This window comes from Chiloscyllium plagiosum, chromosome 1 (assembly GCF_004010195.1).
Source record: "Chiloscyllium plagiosum isolate BGI_BamShark_2017 chromosome 1, ASM401019v2, whole genome shotgun sequence".
NCBI lineage: Eukaryota > Metazoa > Chordata > Chondrichthyes > Orectolobiformes > Hemiscylliidae > Chiloscyllium > Chiloscyllium plagiosum.
In genome coordinates, this window is record NC_057710.1 from 80,332,974 (window position 1) to 80,352,132 (window position 19,159).

Consider the following 19,159-nt stretch of genomic DNA (forward strand, 5'->3'; position numbering starts at 1 on the left):
GGAGGAATTGGGAATACGGGATGGCATTTTTGCAAGGGTAAGGTGGGGAAGAGGTGTAATCCAGGTAGCTGTGGGAGTCGGTGGGTTTGTAAAAAATGTTGGTATCAAGTCGGTCGTCATTAATAGAGATGGAGAGGTCCAGGAAGGGGAAGGAGGTGTCAGAGATGGTCCAGGTAAATTTGAGGTCAGGGTGGAATGTGTTGGTGAAGTTGATGTATTGCTCAACCTCCTGGCAAGAGCACGAGGTGGCGCCAATGCAGTCATCAATGTCGCGGAGGATGAGGTAGGGAATGGTGCCGGTGTAATTACAGAAGATCGACTGTTCTACGTAGCCAACAAAGAGACAGGCATAGCTGGGGCCCATGGCTATCCCTTTGGTCTGGAGGAAGTGGGAGAATTCGAAGGAGAAATTGTTAAGGGTGAGGACCAGTTCGGCCAAACGAATGAGAGTGTCGGTGGAAGGGTACTGTTGGGGACGTCGGGAGAGGAAGAAACGGAGGGCTTGAAGAACCTGGTCATGGTGGATGGAAGTTTAGAGGGATTGGATATCCATGGTGAAGATGAGGCGTTGAGGGCCGGGGAAACGGAAATCTTGGAGGAGGTGGAGGGCGTGGGTGGTGTCTCGAACGTATTGGGGAGTTCCTGGACTAGGGGGGATAGGACAGTGTCGAGGTAGGTAGAGATGAGTTCAGTGGGGCAGGAGCATGCTGAGACAATGGGTCGGCCAGGGTGGTCAGGCTTGTGGATCTTGGGAAGGAGGTGGAACCGGGCAGTGCGGGATTCCCGGACTATGAGGTTGAAAGCTGTGGGTGGGAGATCTCCTGACGTGATGAGGTTCTGCATGGCCTGGGAGATGATGGTTTGGTGATGGGGGGTGGGGTCATGGTCGAGGGGGCGGCCGGAAGAAGTGTCCTCGAGTTGCCGTTTGGCTTCAGCGGTGTAGAGGTCAGTGCACCAGACTACCACTGCGCCCCCTTTATCTGCTGGCTTGATGGTGAGGCCGGGATTGGAGCAGAGGGATTGGAGGGCTGCACGTTATGAGGGTGAGAGGTTGGAGTGGGGGAAGGGGGTAGACAGGTTGAGGCGGTTAATGTCCCGGCGGCGGTTGGAAATAAAGAGGTTGAGGGCAGGTAATAGGCCAGCGCGGAGTGTCCAGGTGGATGCAGTGTGTTGGAGGTGGGCGAAGGGGTCCTTAGAAGGTGGGCGGGAATCCTGATTATGAAAGTAAGCTCGGAGGCAGAGGAAGATGTGTTCAACGTCACGGCGTGTATTAAATTCATTGATGCGCAAACGGAGGGGGATGAATGTGAGTCCTTTGCTGAGGACTGATTGTTCGTCCTCAGTGAGGGGGATGTCTGGAGGGATGGTGAAAACTCAGCAGGGCTGGAAGCTGGGACCCGGTGTGGGTGTGGAGCTGGGAGTGGGGGCGGAGCCTGTAACTGGAGTGAGTGTGGTGGTGGGGGGAATGGGGGTGGAGTAATGAACAGGGGTGGTGTTGCCCTCAGAGTTCTGGGGGGCGGGGATGGTGACAGTGGGATCTGCAGGGGGCGTGTCAGCAGAATGCAGATAAGTGGTGGCAAACACGGCAGTGGGTGGGCAGAAGTCACTGAACGTGTGACATCAGCGATGATGTGAGGGGCGGAAGTGATGTCACGTGTGGTGCATGAGGAATTGTGAGGGGCGGAAGTAGCTGTGGAAGCAGCCATGATGGGGGCGGAAGTGACATCGTCAATCAGCGTGGGGATGGTAGCTGCACCAGCCACATGGCTAATGGTGTCTGAGCAGTTCCAGAGACCAGGGGAATGTTCTGGAATGTTTGAAGAGTGCTGGATATTGTGTATCAGTATCTGAGGAGTTACAAATGGTGGTGAAAGTTGTGCACCACCAACTTTATTTCAAAAGTGTTGTTGGATGATGTAAGCAGCCTACAAACATTAGGAATGATGGAAGCAGTGGCCCTAATTTGGAATGAGTGCATTTTCTACATCTGCTATTTTGATTCACCAGCAGCCACCAGTATTCTGTACTGCAGTTGGCTGTTGACAGTAATTTTTGTTTTGTTAGCACTCTGGGCACAGTTCCACCAAAGCAACTATGATTGCATTCATATTGTACTCTATGCTACTTTCTCCCCACCCCCACCCTCCTCTCACTTATCTCTCCATCCTTCAGGCTCTCTGCCTGTATTCCTGATGAAGGGCTTTTGCCCGAAACGTCGATTTTACTGCTCTTCGGATGCTGCCTGAACTGCTGTGCTCTTCCAGCACCACTAATCCAGAATCTGGTTTCCAGCATTTGCAGTCATTGTTTTTACCTTATACACAATCACCTTCAAGTTTCTCAATTTCTACCCCTTTAAAATTGTACTATTTAACATCTACCGCCTCTTCTCATGTATTTCTGTCAAAATCTCTCATTTCTGCCATGAATTTCATTTTCCATTTTTTTCAACATCTCCATTTCCTTTTAAAAATTTACTTCAAGCCTACTATTTCCTTACATTCTCTGTGAGCATTTCAATTAACGTTTTCCTGATAACTGAAAAATTGCTTTCATTTATTTTGGGGAGAGCATAAGGAGAATAGTGTTGAAATATATGATTAGCCATGATCATGTTGAATGGTGCAGCAGGTACGATGGGCCAAATGGCTTTTCCTGCTCCTATTTTCTATGTTCCCATGGGCTGAATTTTCCCATGGTGTCATTTTCATTGGGTTACATGGAGTGTGGCAGGTATAGCAGGTTTTACCACATGATTGTCCCAAACTCACTTCATTCATTATCTACTGTTCCCCTTTGATATTCGCAAAATTCCCCCACTCACCATAGTTGGAAGTACACACCACTGCTGGAACATCCTGTGATATCTGGTGCTTGTGCCACCTTTAAAGGCCATTGACTACCCAGTCAAACACTGAAGAGTCTGTAGCTATGTATCTTGTACCTAAGATGGCACCAAAAGCAGTGACATTGTAAACTTTTCACTGCACTCGTTTGAGTGCATGTGACAATAAAGCTCACTCTAAACTCTCAATCAAACTGGCAGCACAGAGATAACCTGTGCAGTTTGTGATATCTGCCATGAACATGGCAGATAAGAGGAAGTTGCTTGTTGATAGGAACCTGGAGGCCTTGGAGTATCGGGTGGGACAAAGGAAGGCTGTCCCTTTCCCCCAGGACCGCCAGAAGAACCCACAACACCAGACCATGCCAGCTTGGTCCAAGGTTGCCGCCTTGGTCATTGAGGTCTCAGCCTTCTAGAGAACACCTAGCAATGCCACGAGATGGTCAATGACTCACTCTTCCTGGCCACTCTTCCTTGTCTCTGCCCATGTTATGCAATATCATCCCTAATTCTCACTCACATAAATCTCCTCAAACTACTAACCCTGTCTTGTCTCGTCATCTCCTATGCACTCACTCAGGCACCTCATCACCTTTCCCCCATATGTAACAGCACTAATAGTTGTACCAGGCACTTTCATCCCTCTCAGTCCCTCCCCTCTCTCTCTCATTTCAGGAGAAAATATTCCACAACAAGGCATCAAAAACCAAGAAAGGTGAACGGCCCCTGGCATCGGTTTCACAACACCTATTAGGAGAGGATCCCGACCATGACCGCTGAGTAGCTAACTAACCATGCTCATTCTCCTGGACTGACATCAGACAAAGCATTGACTGATGGTACAGGAAACCACCTCAATGCTGGCAACTCCTTAACTTGACTGAGGACTACTCCCCTTAAATTTTTAAACATGGCTATTTGGTTGGTGCAGGCTCAGCGGGTTTGGTATGTAGGCTGCTGATGCAAGTTGTTGGTGGGACATTGAGATAGGATTGTGCCACACAGAAAACTCCACTCCCTTGACTGATGACTGCTGACAACCATGACAAGCTATTGCTTGCAAGACAGAGGTACTGTTTGCCCGTTAGCTCAGTGTGCCGGTGGTTCAGTGGTTAGTACTGCTACCTCACAGCGCCAGGGATTCGTTTTGAATCCTGGGTTACTGTCTGTGTGGACATTGTATGTTCTTCCCACATCTGCATGGGTTTCTGCTGGGTGCTGTGGTTTCCTCCCATAGACCACGGATGTGCAGGTTAGGTGGGAAATGTAGGGTACAGGGATAAGGTAGGGGGTTGTGTCTGGGTGGGATACTCTTCAGACAGTTAGCTTCCACACTGTCAGGATTCTATGATTCTATACCCGTTACTACATTTGACTGTTAGGTTGCTAAATTCAACCTTATCAATAAATAAGGGCATGATTTGTTATACGGTTTTCAATAGATCATTTAAGAACAATTCATAGACTTCTGAGCAGTCTTTTTAGGCAGCATGAGGGTGGCAAAGGAGAAGACTTGCTTAGTTAGAGAGTCAGGTACTTAGATTCAGGGAATAGAGCCTCTATCCTTAGGAGGAGTCTGCATGGTGAACATAAAATAGTAGAATTCAGCATTCAGTTTGAGTGAGTATGCAAAAACTTGAGATTTAATTCAAAAGAATATAAGAAATTAATATTATTTAAATGGGCAAAGACTGTAGGAGGATGCAACATTGAAGGATTTGGGAGTTCTCATGCATGAATAAGAAGCTAGCATCTAAACTCAGCAATTAATGGGAAAGGCAAATGGAATGCTGGCCTTTACTTCAAAGGGAATGGAATATAAATATAATGTAGTCTTACCAAAACTATACAAGGCACGAATCAGACCATAGCTGGAATCCCAGTTTTGGTTCTGAGAAGATTCACCTGGCTGATTCTGGGTATGGAGAGTTTTGCTTATGCAGAAGTGTTCAGTAAGTTAAACCTGTACTCACTGGAATTTGGAAGAATGAGAACAGACCTAAGTTAAACATGCAAGTTTCTTAGGGGGCTTGGCAGGGTAGATGCAGAGGTTATTTCCCTTCTGACAGAATCTAGAAATAGAGGGTACAATCTAAGAAGTTGTCCAGTTATGAAAGAAATGAGGACTATAGATGCTGGATCACTGAATATATCCAAAGCTTAAATTGACAGATTTTGACTCATTAAGTGAATCAGGAATTATAGAGCTTATGGAAATTGCATTGAGGATTATCAGATGTGTCATCATCTTAGTAAGTGGTAGGGTAGATTCAATGGGACAAATGGCCTACTTCCGCGCCTACTTTTTATGTTGTATGAGTTTCCAGGATTTAGGGTGCAAGAAAAGCCTTGGGAGCTATGGGGGTTTGGAAAATGTCATATGCCATTAATGGTGCAGAGCAGCAGAATGAAGATGAAAGGAACACATAAGCCATTTGTGCTTTTTGCATGTGAGAAACATTACAACTCAGGACACATAGGTAGTAAAAACTTAGCAAAGCTAGCTGCAGAGCTGCAGTTTTGCATGTGCACGTGAGTAATCTGTGATAAAGTGGCTTTCAGAAAGTTCCATAGATTGGTCTTCAAAAGAGAAGAAATTGGTACTCTTTGTAAAATGTAATTAGATTTAATAATGCACAGTGTCACTAATGGTCGGTGTGCACGAGGAGAAGTTGCTAAGGAATCCACTGGATCTGTATTGCCTACACTTACTACTTGATGTGCTCTGTGGAGTATTTGACCATGGTTTGTCCGTTCTTATATTTACTTCAGATCTTAGGAAATAGGTTGTATAGATATTGCAGATTATTCTACCTTACAATTAGAAAAGTAAAACATAATTGTTAGTTGGTCAAAACTATGAATTCTTGTGGCTTAATTCCCTTATTAAATATCAAATCACACACTTTGCCTCCATTAAAAAAAAGGTTACTCACCCCTAGCCAGATCATAACATAAATCTGGATTGGATCACAACATATCAGACATAATATGGTTGCATTTTATCAAATGTCTTTTATACTTCAATTGCACTATCCTCACTTGCTTTCTCTTAATGCCATTTGTTGGACACAGATTTCTCTGATCATGCCTGTGCTGGCTCTTCTTTATTCATCCATGCTTTTAAAAATGTCTGTTCATTTTTCTCCTAGATCACTGTTTCTAACTGTTTTCTTTACTGTGCCCTACACTCTTAGAAACTCTGCTGCTCGGCAAAAAAAAACCTGCTAGACTGATGGCACACTTCCCAGAAATTAAAAACCTTAAAAAGGGATTGTTACTTGCTGTAGAAGGCCAGTTAACTAATTTGGCATAGTTTACAGTTGTGGGTTGGTAGGACCTGATGATGTAAACGTTTGATCATTGATGCAACCAATTTGATGTTAGAATCATTGGACAACAATCCATAAGTCTGCCTCACTTTTTAATGTGCTTTCAAACACAGCTTACATTCCACGCAAATAAATTCTGAACAAAATATTTAATTCCAAATAAAAGTCACTTGGATTCAAAATGCTGTTTCTCACTCCATGGATGCTGTCAGACCTGCTGAATTTCTCCAGTGTTTTCTGTGTTTGTTTCAGATCTCCAACATCCACAGTATTTGGCTTCCATTTAATTCTGTAGTTCTGAAAATATTTTTGTGCAGTCGCTCCCCAAAACACACTCACCTTCACACAACTTGCCATTAAGAATGATGGCAGTGTTAGGCATGGAAGAAAATCTCTTCCTGTACTTTTGTTTCTAATAATTTGCTTCTTATATTTTCCCTCTTTCTCTTGTCTTTAACTTCTATTTAAAACTTTGTCGCCCTCTCTAACTAATTCTTAACCACATTCATGTTAGTCTCCTTCCACAGCTTGCCTCCTGCTACACCATTTTTAATCTCTTTACTTGTTACTTTTCTTTGGAGCTGCTGTAAGATGAAGCCATGTGGAGCAGCATAATAAACGTCATAGATGGCAATAGATTTTGAAAAGCTCACAAGGGCTTCACAGAAGTAAAACTACAAACAATTTGTAAGCCAGCTGCACTCAAGGCTCACTGAAATTCACACAGACCATAGTCAACTACTGTGTGCAGAAACCTTTACCATACAACAAGCACTCCTGGTGCCAACATGTTTACTGCTGTGGGATGTGCACAGGCACAGGGAGGTGCATTCTTATTGCAGCAGTAGTCTTCTTATGGTGTTCTTCTGGAGATTACGCAGCTGTATGGCAGCAGGGACAGGTCTCTCTCTAACCACGGAGGTCGACATAACATGCTGTGCAAAAGGAGTACAAGCCAGGTCCCAGCTCTATGGGATAATTGCAACTACCCCTGCTACCTTATGAACTGATTCTCTTCTCCAAATCTGGGAAATATAGAAATATTACTTACACTTTCATCTGTTGCTGAACCCATCTAATTTACTCAGGTAATGGACGGCAGCAGTGCAAAAAGGTGTATAGCTGAATATGAAATGAATTTCTATCGAAGCTGATGTGTGTTACAGAGTGTGCAGAATGCCATATAAATATTGTCAGATGTCAAGAAACAGTACTGTCAGCAGGAATACTTTGAAGACTCAGTCCTCTTAACTACAGCTCAGTGAGCAAAGTGTCTGCCATCTGTCACTGCATATTGAAAACATGGTTCAGATATCATCTGTCTCCAGACATATTACAGCTGTTAACTGGTTTCAGCATTACTATCACTTTGGCAGCAATCTCACTTTTGGTATGATTGTCACAACTTTGCATTTAATTCAGTGTGGAGAATGCAGTTATAATGGTCTAGTGCACAGAAAGCTAAAATAAACCAAATAATCACTTTGTGCTTTTTTGGGGAGCTAAATGTAGGCTGTTTCCAAATTTTAAAAATTAACTGCAGCATTAATAACATTTGTTGGAACAATAATTGTGCATACTCAAACTTTGTAAGGCACTACATGATTTGCTTCCATGCACCCTATATATCCTCATTATTCATGGTATTATTAGAATATTTTTGTATGCCAGATGAAAAGCATGGAAATAATTTGACCTGAGAAATATCGAGTGCTTCAAAAATAACTGAGCTTCTTGCTATTAAAATGTATCTGGATATATCTGACAATTGATAAAAGTGCTATAAAGTATAACCAAGCAATATTACAACTCAACATAAAAAATTAGATTTAATTTTTAAAATACAAAACCAATTACGATACAGTCACAGCAAAACATGTTGCAACTAATGCAGAATTTCAGTTTCCATTTCTTTGTTGGTCCTGATAAACTGGAAAGTCAGTTTCCACTACAATTGATACAATCATAGAATCATGTAATACAATTGATCTCTGAAACAAAGTGGTCAACATACACAGTAGAAATCTATAAAAAGGAAGAGTACTTAAAAGTTACATTTGCATCAAATAACAACTTATTGTTCCTTATTAAAGGATCACTGGGCAGGAATTTCCTCTGAACCTTCAGTTAACCTGGCAGTTATGGCAGCAGAAGAAGGGGAGCAGTGAGGATATTACAGGCCATATTCAATGTCATAATTTTTTTGAAAACTCAGGAAGGGATGGAAGGATTGAAAATGCTAACCTGAAAAAGGATTCTTGCCAAAAATGAATATTTATCCAAGTTCAGCAGCAAGATAACCACTGACAATGTTTCTTAACAAAAGCATTAAATGATTCTCAAAGATTGAGTACACAATGTTGTTGGAAACCGCAATCAACAAAAATCACCCAAAAAGCCACATTTCATAATCAGCATAATAAAATGTATAATGAATTAAGAACATCAGCTTCAAAGGTTATATTCGGCAGAATTTTCCCAGCCCTTCAGCCACATGGGCAGTGATGAAAAATCTGGGAGAATACTAGAGGATGAAAAGGATCTGACTTCCGACATGAAAAAATTCCTGACTTTCCTTTTAAACTTTCAATGACTAGATGGGAATCTCGTTAGTTAATGGTGAGCACTTTATTTCCATCATTAGCTGATCTCACCTCACTTCTATGCAATTTGCATTGTTACTGTTGAGAAACTAGGTGGCACCAATTCCAGACAAAGTCTGAGGAGTTACCTGGCAGATGAAGCTCACCAGTTGCTTCTCCCGACCTCTGTGTTCAACTTCATTCACGAACATCTCATGGCACACTCCACGGCCAGCAACTTACCTCCACCTTGGGTTCACAGAGGTTGACATCAGCAAAACACCAGTCTCCTCACATCACTTTAACTGATTTCAGACTAACTCAGAACACACTTCAGCACTTCACCTCTGCATTTGAGCTCACGGATATCTTTTTTACAATACTATTGTTCCCGCGTTATAAGAAAATTGCATATCAGCAGCACCATCTAAACCAACGGTAAGGAAAGTTTGCATTATACAAATTATGGTCTAAATTCTCCAATCACGTTATCGCTAATTCTTGAAGAAATGCATGTTATAGCAGAACCGACTGTACTCCAGGTGCAATCTAGCCAAGCTCTTACACAATTGAAGCAAGACTCACAACTCACGTACTCAAATTCCCTTTACTTTTGCGAACTAACCTCCTGTGAGGGAACGTTTCAAGAGCCTTCTGAAAATCCATCAACTCCCGTTTGTTAATATCTTCAAAAAACTTCAACACATTTGCCAAACACAATATTCCATTTGCAAATCCATGTTGACTGTGCTTACTCAGGTATTTTTTATTGTCCATTTAATTGAAAGAGGTCATTTATCATGTCCTTACAATAGATTCTAGTATTTTCTCTACCATTGATGTAAGGCTGATGTTTCTTTAGTTTCCTGTTTCTTTCCCATGTTCCTTTCTTAAAATGGTGGGCAGACATTTGTGATCTGCAGGAATCAGCCCAGAACTTGTAAAATTTTGCAAGACATTTACCATTGCATCAACTATCTCTTTCAGTATCCCGGGATGTAAACCATCAGGTCCTAGCAATTTAACAACTTACACCCTCACTATCTTCTCCACTACAACCCTTTTACTAATTTCCTCCAAGTTATCATTCTCCCCAGTCACTTGGATATCTAATTCGGAGTGATTTTTTGTATTTTCTTCACTGAAAACAGGCACAAAGTAACCATTTAACTTCTCTACCATTTCCTTATTCCCATTAGAAATTCTCTTAGATCTGCTTTTAATTGACCCATGTACATCTTAGTTAAATGTTTCCTTTTTCTGTATGTGTGGAGGCTTTTACATTACATTTCTATTTTTTTTGTTAGATGTTTGTAAATGTGTTCTATTCTCCCTTGTCTTTCAGTTTCCTGATGCTTCTTTACTGTTTTCTAAAAAGAGTTTCCAATCCTCTGATTTGTTATTTTTCTGACCTTTTCTTTTATTCTTATAAAAATCTTAATTTCCTTTGTCAGCTATAGTTACTAACTGACCTATTGTGAGATTTTACACCTTCATGGAATGTGTAGTTGTTTTGATCCATGTCATAGTTGTATAAAGGCTGTCCACAGTCTACACAGATTCAGGGCTTTTAATGTATTTGCCTAATCCTGCTCAATCAACTTGCGCCTTATGCTTTCAGAACTTTTCTTATTCAAATTTAACATCTTTGCTTCAGACTGAACTATTTCACTTTCAAATATAATGCAAAATTCTATCATATTGTGGTCACTCATTCAGCACAGCTTTAGTACTTTATTGGTTTACCCAGTCTACATGCAGATTGAAGTCTCCCATGATTACTGTGTTGCACATACTGTAATTTTCTATTATCTCCTGATTTATATCATGTGCCTCACTACCACGACTAGTTGGTGGCCGATAGATAATGTCTGCTGACCTGTGCTGTTTCATAGTTCCACCAAACAGACACCACACATTGTCCAGCCAATCTGAGATTCTCCCTAACTAATGTATTGATCCTAACCCTAACTGTCAATGCAACTCCACCTTCTTTTCCTTCTGAGCTGTCCTTTCTAAATATTGAATACCCTTGAATGTTCAGTTTCCAATCCTTGTCACCACACAGCCATGTTTCTGTAATGGCAACTCTAATCATAACCATTTACTTCTACCTGCCCTTTGTCTTTTTGCCATCATTCATTATTCAATGTACACTTAATGCTTGGTTTTGTTTCTTCTGTTTTCTGGTCTCCTTTCCTACTTCCTATTATCAGCTTAACTTCCTTTCAATTTGGGTTACCTCTCAGGTTCCCATTCCATTGATGCTAATTTAAACCAATAGCACTCACAAACCTTCCTGCAAGGATATCCCAGTTCTGTTGATGTGTAACCCATCCAACTTGTATAGGCTGTATGGTACTATATTTTTGCTCATATTGCCACTGAGGTGTCATTATCTGAGCTAGGGGACGGTGGAAGAGTCAATGCTCGTCAATGCTTTCTCTGAGGGAATTGTAATTTCTTCCCGAGAGGTGGAGAGATAGTAATGTCCTGAGGGGCTGCTCTCATCAGGTTGGAGACAAAGTAGATGCTGCCAGTGTCTGCAACAGAAAAGACGGAATAATCTGCAAAATAGGGGTGGCGGTTTAAGCATGTCAAAAATACATTCACAGTGGTGGTAATAGGAGAGCAGATGTCACTTGACACTAATTTGGTTGCTATGGCATGGAGGTCTCAGCATTATCACGAGTGGTAACAGTCCTTTCCCTCCAGTGGAATAATTCTCTCCCTTTGGTCATCAAGAGAAAAAAACATCATGCACCACTACCCAACTTGGCTTTCTCATGTTACCATGAGATGTTTTCTCTTGGAATGAGACAAAGGAAGGGATTGAGTGGGATGAACGTGGCTGGCACAGCTGTCAGTGCTGGTGAATTTAAAGGAAAAAGATTGTGAGGTGTCCTGGGTTAGTGAAGTAGGCAGTGAGGAAAGCATGTAGTGTGAGTTGTCTGGGGGCCTGAGGGAAGTGATAGTGAATAGAGAAAGATGCTTCTTGCAAAGAGAGGGGCTTTGGTGGCTTGTGAATACAGTAGCAGAAATAAAGTGAGTCTGAGATAGGAGAGAGAGAAGATGGAGGCACTCACCCTTGTGGAGCTCAAAAGGTCATTCACTTTCTTCCTTCATTACTGGGCCTTCCTTGGGACCTTGGACGCCACATTGATCCGGGTGGCCATTTTGGACCAGGCTGGCTAGGTCTGGTGCTGTGCTTTCCTCCAGCAGTTCTGAGGCAAGTGGATGGTCCATCATCTCCACCAACCCATCCACCAGGGCCTCCACATTTCTTTCAGCAAATTGGGGTGCCGACCTCTCACAGTGCAACTGTGATGGGCAACCCCTGACTGACAGCACTTGACTGGGCTCTAAATATAGCATCGATACCGGGAATCATGAAAAGTCTGGCAATGGTGAGTATGTCTAATGCTGGTGAGCACATGATAAAATGAGTGGATGCCAAAGAGGCATGGTGTATACATACGACATAAGCAGTGTAGAGTTGAATGAGATAATGCTGTAATGCTCTCAGAGAGAAACACTTCATGAAACGGCCTGAAATTGTCACTTAGTTGATTTTTGGTACAATTCAGCCTAGTATGAGGATTCATCCTTATGCTAGAACATACTTGTGTGCACATGCACATTCACAAGCAAATATGAACTGAACAAATCCTACAACTTAAAGCTCTGGGAAATATCATAGTTTGTTAATTTACATTGTATTTGAGGGTTAAGTCTTAATTATGAAAATATAAACTATTTCATGTTGAGATCTGGGGTCCCTTTAAACCTACATTAATTCAGCATTCCATATTTGATATTTCTTATGTAGCATGCAATCTCATTTAACTGTGTCACATTAGTAACTAGCCTTAACTCTATATGAAAACAGAGAAGAGGTCATAAGAATCAAAGTGCTGACTTACGTCAATGATTTATCAGGCGTCACCCTACACATTATCAATGTAGTGTGTCAAAAATAAGAAGCACTCACTCTTAGAATGGTGAACTAACTTCCAAATAGAGGTGGGCAGGGGGACAGTGGTCATTTGATGTATGAGTGATTGTCCCCAGGCTACTGGTATAGAGGGGTTAGACATGTGATTGACATAGAATTGAGGCCAGCCACCAAAATACAGTACATTAAAGGGGCAGAAGGGGAAGTTGATCCAGGGAGAAGAGTCACACCATTTTCCTGGAGAAAACCAGGAGTTCCCCCATATCAGCCCAGGGAAAGAACAAAACTGTTGGTACTGAGACTAACAGAGACACAAAGACTAACAGAGACCACCAAGACTGGTGCAAGGGGACGTAAATATGTGTTGCCTGTACTCCCTCATTCTACAAATGGTCCTGCAATCAATAAAGCATTTTCATCTGTCATGGGTTGTTTGTTTCCTTTCTTTGCATAATTATCTAATGTACCATATCAGAACTGCTGCTTCTCAATAAGTTATCAGACAATAGCAATACATCATTGCCTGCCTGAATTATGTGACTGCAATCACACACCCCTAAAATCATAATCCAACAACTGGATATGATCCATCAGCACTCTTGCTTCAGAGTTTTCTTTGACCAGCTCTATATCTGATATTAGCAAAAAATTCCCCATTGCTGAAGCCCCAAGGTTTGACCATAGAGAATCCATACAATTATTTCCTGTTTTGTGAATTATATAGCTGCCCCTGCCCCCATTAAGGATACATTCCTCTGAGCTAAGAATTAAGGTTCAAGGCATTTAGCCAGGTAAACTACACAGCTCAATAGCATTAAAGTCTGTTAGAGTTTCCACTAATCATTTAGATAGGAGTACCGTACAACAAGAACGTTATTTGTTAAGCCAAGTCAACTGTCAACCTCATGAGAATCTCCACTTATCCTGAAAGGCTGGGTAGTCAGGAAAAATGGTGTTTGATACCACAGACCTGCTTAGTAATCTGCATTCACCAGGCAAATCATCTTGGTGACAGCTTGACACAAGGAATTCTACTCCACTTCATTCTCATTTCCCTATACAAGTGGGTAGTCACTACATGTTCAGTGAAAACGCCCGTTAGCTACCAATTCCTTAACATCTGAATTTTATTCATTTGCAGAATGTGGGTGTCACTGACTAGGCCAGCATTTCTGAAGAAGGGTGTTTGGACTCGAAACGTTAATGCTGCTTTCTCTCCACAGATGCTGCCAGACTTGTGGATTATCTCCAGCAATTTCTGTTTTGTTTGTTTCAGATCACCATCATTTGCAGTTCTTTGTTTATGATTAAAAGTATATCTGCTATTATGGACTTCAAACCCATGCCAGCAGAACATTAGCCTGAAGTTTTGGATTACTGGCCTTGTGACGTTATCACTACACTTTCCCCTTAGTATGGTCTGTTATATATGTTATTAAATAAAACATAAATGAATTCAAGATATTGAAATGCTAGTTCCAAAAATTAAAAGGTGCACAACTTTAAGCAGCTATTTTTGACAGCTTAAAAATTGCAAAAGTAGATTCACGAATGCAGGTTCACAATCCCAGCTTCTCAAGTAAAAATCAACATTTCCTCGTTGGTTATTTGATTTAGATCTCTCTTTTTACTGTAATGCAAGGACCACAAAGGCCACTAGGAACAGCTTGATACTTCCCATATTCTAATAGATTAGAGATTAGATTCCCTACAATGTAGAAACAGGCCCTTCGGCTCAACAAGTCCGCACTGATCCTCTGAAGAGTAACCCACCCAGACCCATTTCAATAGACAATAGACGAATGTATCTAACACTATGGGCAATTTAGCGTGGCCAATTCACCTGACCTGCACATCTTTGGACTGTGGGAGGAAACTGGAGCACCCACAGGAAACCCACACAGACACGGGGAGAATGTGCAAACTCCAAACCTGGGGATGCTGGTGCTGTGAGGCAACAGTGCTAACCACTGAGCCACCATGCCGTCCAGATGTTCCAATTCTGTAGCAAAATTAAAAGAAGGTAAAGCCCTGAAATATGCGGAATAGAATCAAATTTGTGTATTTTAAAATTATCCAGGGAAGAAACTATGTCGGCATTACTACTCATACTTAATGATTCATTGTGGAAAAATTATAGTGCTAGAGAACTGTTCAATAACTAATTTTATTCCTATTTTAAAGAAGGGAGACAGAATATGTACAGGGAATCATGGAGCAATTAGAAGAAAAAATAATGGAATCCTTACTAAAAGAAGAGAATAGAAATGAGAAATATAACAATGGATAATCAGCATGCATTTCAAAAAGGAAAAGCTTGCATGATTAAACTTATTGAATTTTGAGTAGGTAACTGAGAGGAGTAGATAATACTAACATCATAGATGTAACCTATCTTGATTATGAAAAGAACTTCAGTAAGGTGCTGCTTAAGGAGTGCTGTGAGACAGAGTGGAATTACTGCACGTTTACTGAGTAAGGGAATTCAATGAGGAGGGGATACAAGTGTTCACTTTTCTATCTTTTTCAGCCTGCAGGAGACTGGGAGATGAAAATCTATCTGGGTGGTCTCAGTTTGAAAAAAAAAATCAAAGAGTGACATCACAGGAGGACAGGAAGTACATTAATCTCTAATATTCAGCAAATACTGTAAAAGTAACCTTAAGTTGTGGCAGCACAGTTCAGCTTTGCAGATTTCCCGTGCTGTGGCATGTGGAAGATGGAGGAGACTTCATGAAGACTTAAAAATCATAGTGTCATAGCAGCAAGTGTCACAGGCTGCACAAACTTGTGTGCCAGGATTTTGAACGATTCTGAAGAAGGATCATCTGAAATATCAACTCTGCTTTCCCCCCACAGACGCTGCCAGACTTACTCAGTTTCTCCAGCAACTTATGTTTTTTTTAAACTCAAGCAGTGGCTAAAGTCATGGTGGTGCATCTATGAAGCTGAGAGTTACATGGAAAGCATGTTCAGTAAAGAAGTCAACTACAGGTTCATTTAGAATCATAGAATCCCTACAGCATGGAAACAGGCCCTTAGGCCCAACAAGTCCACACCAATCCTTCGATGAATATCCCACTCAGACTCATTTCCTTATTCTATTACTCTACATTTCCCCTGACTAATGCACCTAACTGACACATCCCTGAACACTATGTGCAATTTAACTTGGCCAATTCATCTAACCTTTGGACAATGGGAGGAAACCAGAGCACCCAAAGAAAACCCAAGCAGACACGAGGAGAATGTGCAAACTCCACACATTCACCCAAGGCTGGAATCAAACCCAGATCCCTGGCACCGTGAGGCAGCAGTGCTAACCACTGAGCCATCATGCTGCCAGGTGTGCAGGTAGAAAGGACACATAGCTGGAAAGGGAATGGGTGACTACTGATAATGCAAGGAAAATGGGCAGCTAATACAGGAGTCCCCTTAGGTACTCTACACTAGAGCAACGGATCCGTTTTTCTCTAGTGTAGACGTGACTCCAAGATATTATGTTGCCTCTCTGGTGCCAGGATCAAGGATTTCATAGAAAAGCTCAAGCAAATTAATCTGGGGAAGACTAATCAACCAGAGGTCATGGTCCCTGTTGGTACCTATGGCATATGTCGGAAGGGGGATGTAGTCCTGCAGTCAGAATTTCAGAAGCTAGGTAGAACATTAACAAGCAGGACCCAAAAAGTAGTGATCTCCAGATTACATTTACCATCATGCTCAAGTGAGTACAGAGACAGGAGGATAAGACAATATGTGGCTGGAAATATGGTACAGGAGGGAGGGCTTCAAATTTCTGGCACACTGTGGGGAGAAGGCATTTGTACAAGCTGGAAAGTTTGCACTTAAACAGAGGTGGGATTGACTTCCTTGAGGGGCATTTTGCTTATGCTTTTGGGGCGGCTCTAAACTACTTCTGCAGGGGTGTAGGAACCAGGAAATAATATTATAGAGAGTAATACCAGCGTACACTGGAAAAGACATGTAATAGGTAGGTTCAGAGTAAGAGAAACATTAAAGACATTCTAAATTGAGGGTTTACATTGCATGCACATTAATACACAAAGTACTGTACATACATATGGTGAGCTACAGGTCCAGATTGGAATATGCAATTATGATCTGGTGATAACAAAAGCTGGCTGAAGGAAGGGCAGGGCTGGGTGTTAAATATTTCTGGTTACAGGTTGTCCAGGAAAGATAGGAAAGAAAAGAAACAAATAGTCATGCTGATATTGATTGCAGAGTGAGTTGCACTGTTGAAGAAAGAGGATATTGTGAAGGTTCTAGAAAAGAATCAATTTAGATGAAAACACAGAACAAAAAATGTGTAATTACATTGCTCAGTGTAGTCGACAGAACACCAGCTAGTAGGAAGGATGTAGGTAAACAAATCTGCAAGAAAATTACAGAGTTATATAATGTGGTGACCAGAACTCCAAGTGCAGCTGCACCAGAGGTTTGTACAGCCGTAGCATAACCTCATGGCTCCAAAACTCAACCCCTCTACCAATAAAAGCTAATGCACCGTATGCCTTCTTAGCAAGCCTATCAACCTGGGTGGCCACTTTCAGGGATCTATGTACATGGACACGGAGATCTCTCTGCTCACCTACACTACCAATCCCGTCAAATCTAGTAGCCTGTATCTCAACAACGTTGTCTTTTTCCAGTATGAACACTAACGAAAAATATTCTTTTACCACTTGCCCTATCTCCTCGGACTCCATACACAACTTCCCATGACTATTCTTGATTGATTCGAGAAAGATTAGGGCCATTCTTTTATTCTTGATGTACCTAGAAAGTTTTAGAGTTTTTCTTGATCCTGTCTGCCAATGACTTTTCATGTCCTCTCCTGGCTCTTCTTAGCTCTCTCTTTAGGTCTTTCTTGGCTGACTTGTAACTCTCAAGCGCCCTCACTGATCCTTCATGTCCCATCCTAACATAAGCCTACTTCTACCTCTTGACAAGAAATTCAACTTCTTTGGGTAACCACAGCTGCCTCGCTCAACCACTTCCTCCCTGTCAGACAGCTACACCTTGAATAAGCTCTACATTTCAATTGTGCCCATCCCCTGCAGTTTCCTTCCCCATCCATTGCATCCTAAATCTTGCCTAATTGCATCATAATTGCCTTTCCTCGGGCAATAAATCTTGCCCTGTATTATATACCTATCCCTTTCCATCACTAAAGTGAACAAAACTGAATTGTGGTCACTATCACCAAAGTTCTCACTTACCTCCAAATCAAACACATGGTTTGGTTCTTTACCTAGTACCAAGTCAAATATGGCCTTGCCCCTTGTCATTCTGTCTACATACTGTGTCAAATGTCCTTTCTGCTACCGTAATACTGTCCTTGACTAACAATGTCACACCTCCCCCTTTTTTTAACGACCTTCTCTGTTCTTACTGAACCATCTAAATCCCGGAACCTGCAACAGCCATCCCTGTCCCTGCTCTATCCATGTCTCCAAAAGGGCCACAACATCGAAGTCCCAGGTACCAACCCATGCTGCAAGGGTCGAGTGACCTTTCCTCAGAACACCAGTTCCAGCACCAGAAATGAAATGGAACTATTAATGAATGAACTTACATTCTGCAGCAATTTTAATCAGCAAATGTTGTGCAAATCGTCAGTTTCATCCAAAATGGTAGGAAAGTTAAAGGGAACATGCCATGTTCCCAAAGTTAGCAACAATACAACATAAACTGAATAGCTAATTATGCTGATATGTAACTCCCGCCATTATTTTTCAGCAAAACTTGAGTCAATGGGCAGAATTTAGTGGTTGTGGTGATGCTCACTGGCTGGACAGTAAATGACAACTCAAGTGAGGCAGGAGGGGAGTCATTTTTAAGGGCAGGCTGGAGTCATCCTAAGTATGAGGTCCTTGTGGCCAATATTAGCTGCCCAAGTTGGAGGAACACTCTCTTACAAGACTGCAGGCTATAGAGAATAGCTGTTCACTTGTCACTGGTAAAATACCAGCAGCTGCAAGAGGAGTTTCTTCAGTTTGGGAGACGATTTACACACATTTGGAAAAACATGGCCTAATTACAGATAGTCAGCATGGCTTTGTGCAGGTCAGGTCATGTCTTAATAATTGATTGAATTTTTCAAGGAGGTGACAAAGGTGATCAACGAGGGTGGAGTAGTGGATGTTGTCTACTTGGATTTTAGTAATGTTTTTGACAAGGTCCCTCATGGTAGGTTCATCCAGAAGATTAAAATGTGTGGGATCTACGGTAACTTGGCCACAATTAGAGTATTGCATTCAATTCTGGTTGCTGCATTACAGGAAGGACGTGGAGGCTTTGGAGAGGATGCAGAAGAGGTTTACCAGGATGCTGCCTGGATTAGAGGGTATGAGTTATAAGGAGAGGCTAGAAAAACTTAGCTTGTTTTCTCTGGAGCAGCAGAGGCTAAGGGGAGACTTGA

The 19,159-nt window shown here is 41.9% G+C and overlaps 1 protein-coding gene across 3 annotated transcripts in view; it reads right to left on the reverse strand.

Annotated features, from left to right (window-relative positions):
* The window catches only part of slc7a2 (solute carrier family 7 member 2), a 167,017-nt gene that overhangs the window by 115,039 nt on the left and 32,819 nt on the right, over nucleotides 1–19,159 (reverse strand). The window contains exon 1 of one of the 3 annotated variants that reach the window (XM_043690072.1): nucleotides 7,229–7,781. The exons of 1 other annotated variant lie outside the window; for it this stretch is intronic. In XM_043690072.1, the coding sequence (XP_043546007.1) occupies nucleotides 7,229–7,252 (24 nt within the window). In that variant the 5' untranslated portion in view covers nucleotides 7,253–7,781. Of the gene's footprint in view, nucleotides 1–7,228; nucleotides 7,782–19,159 lie in introns of those variants that run through there. One more of the 3 variants, XM_043690084.1, reaches the window with a different exon arrangement.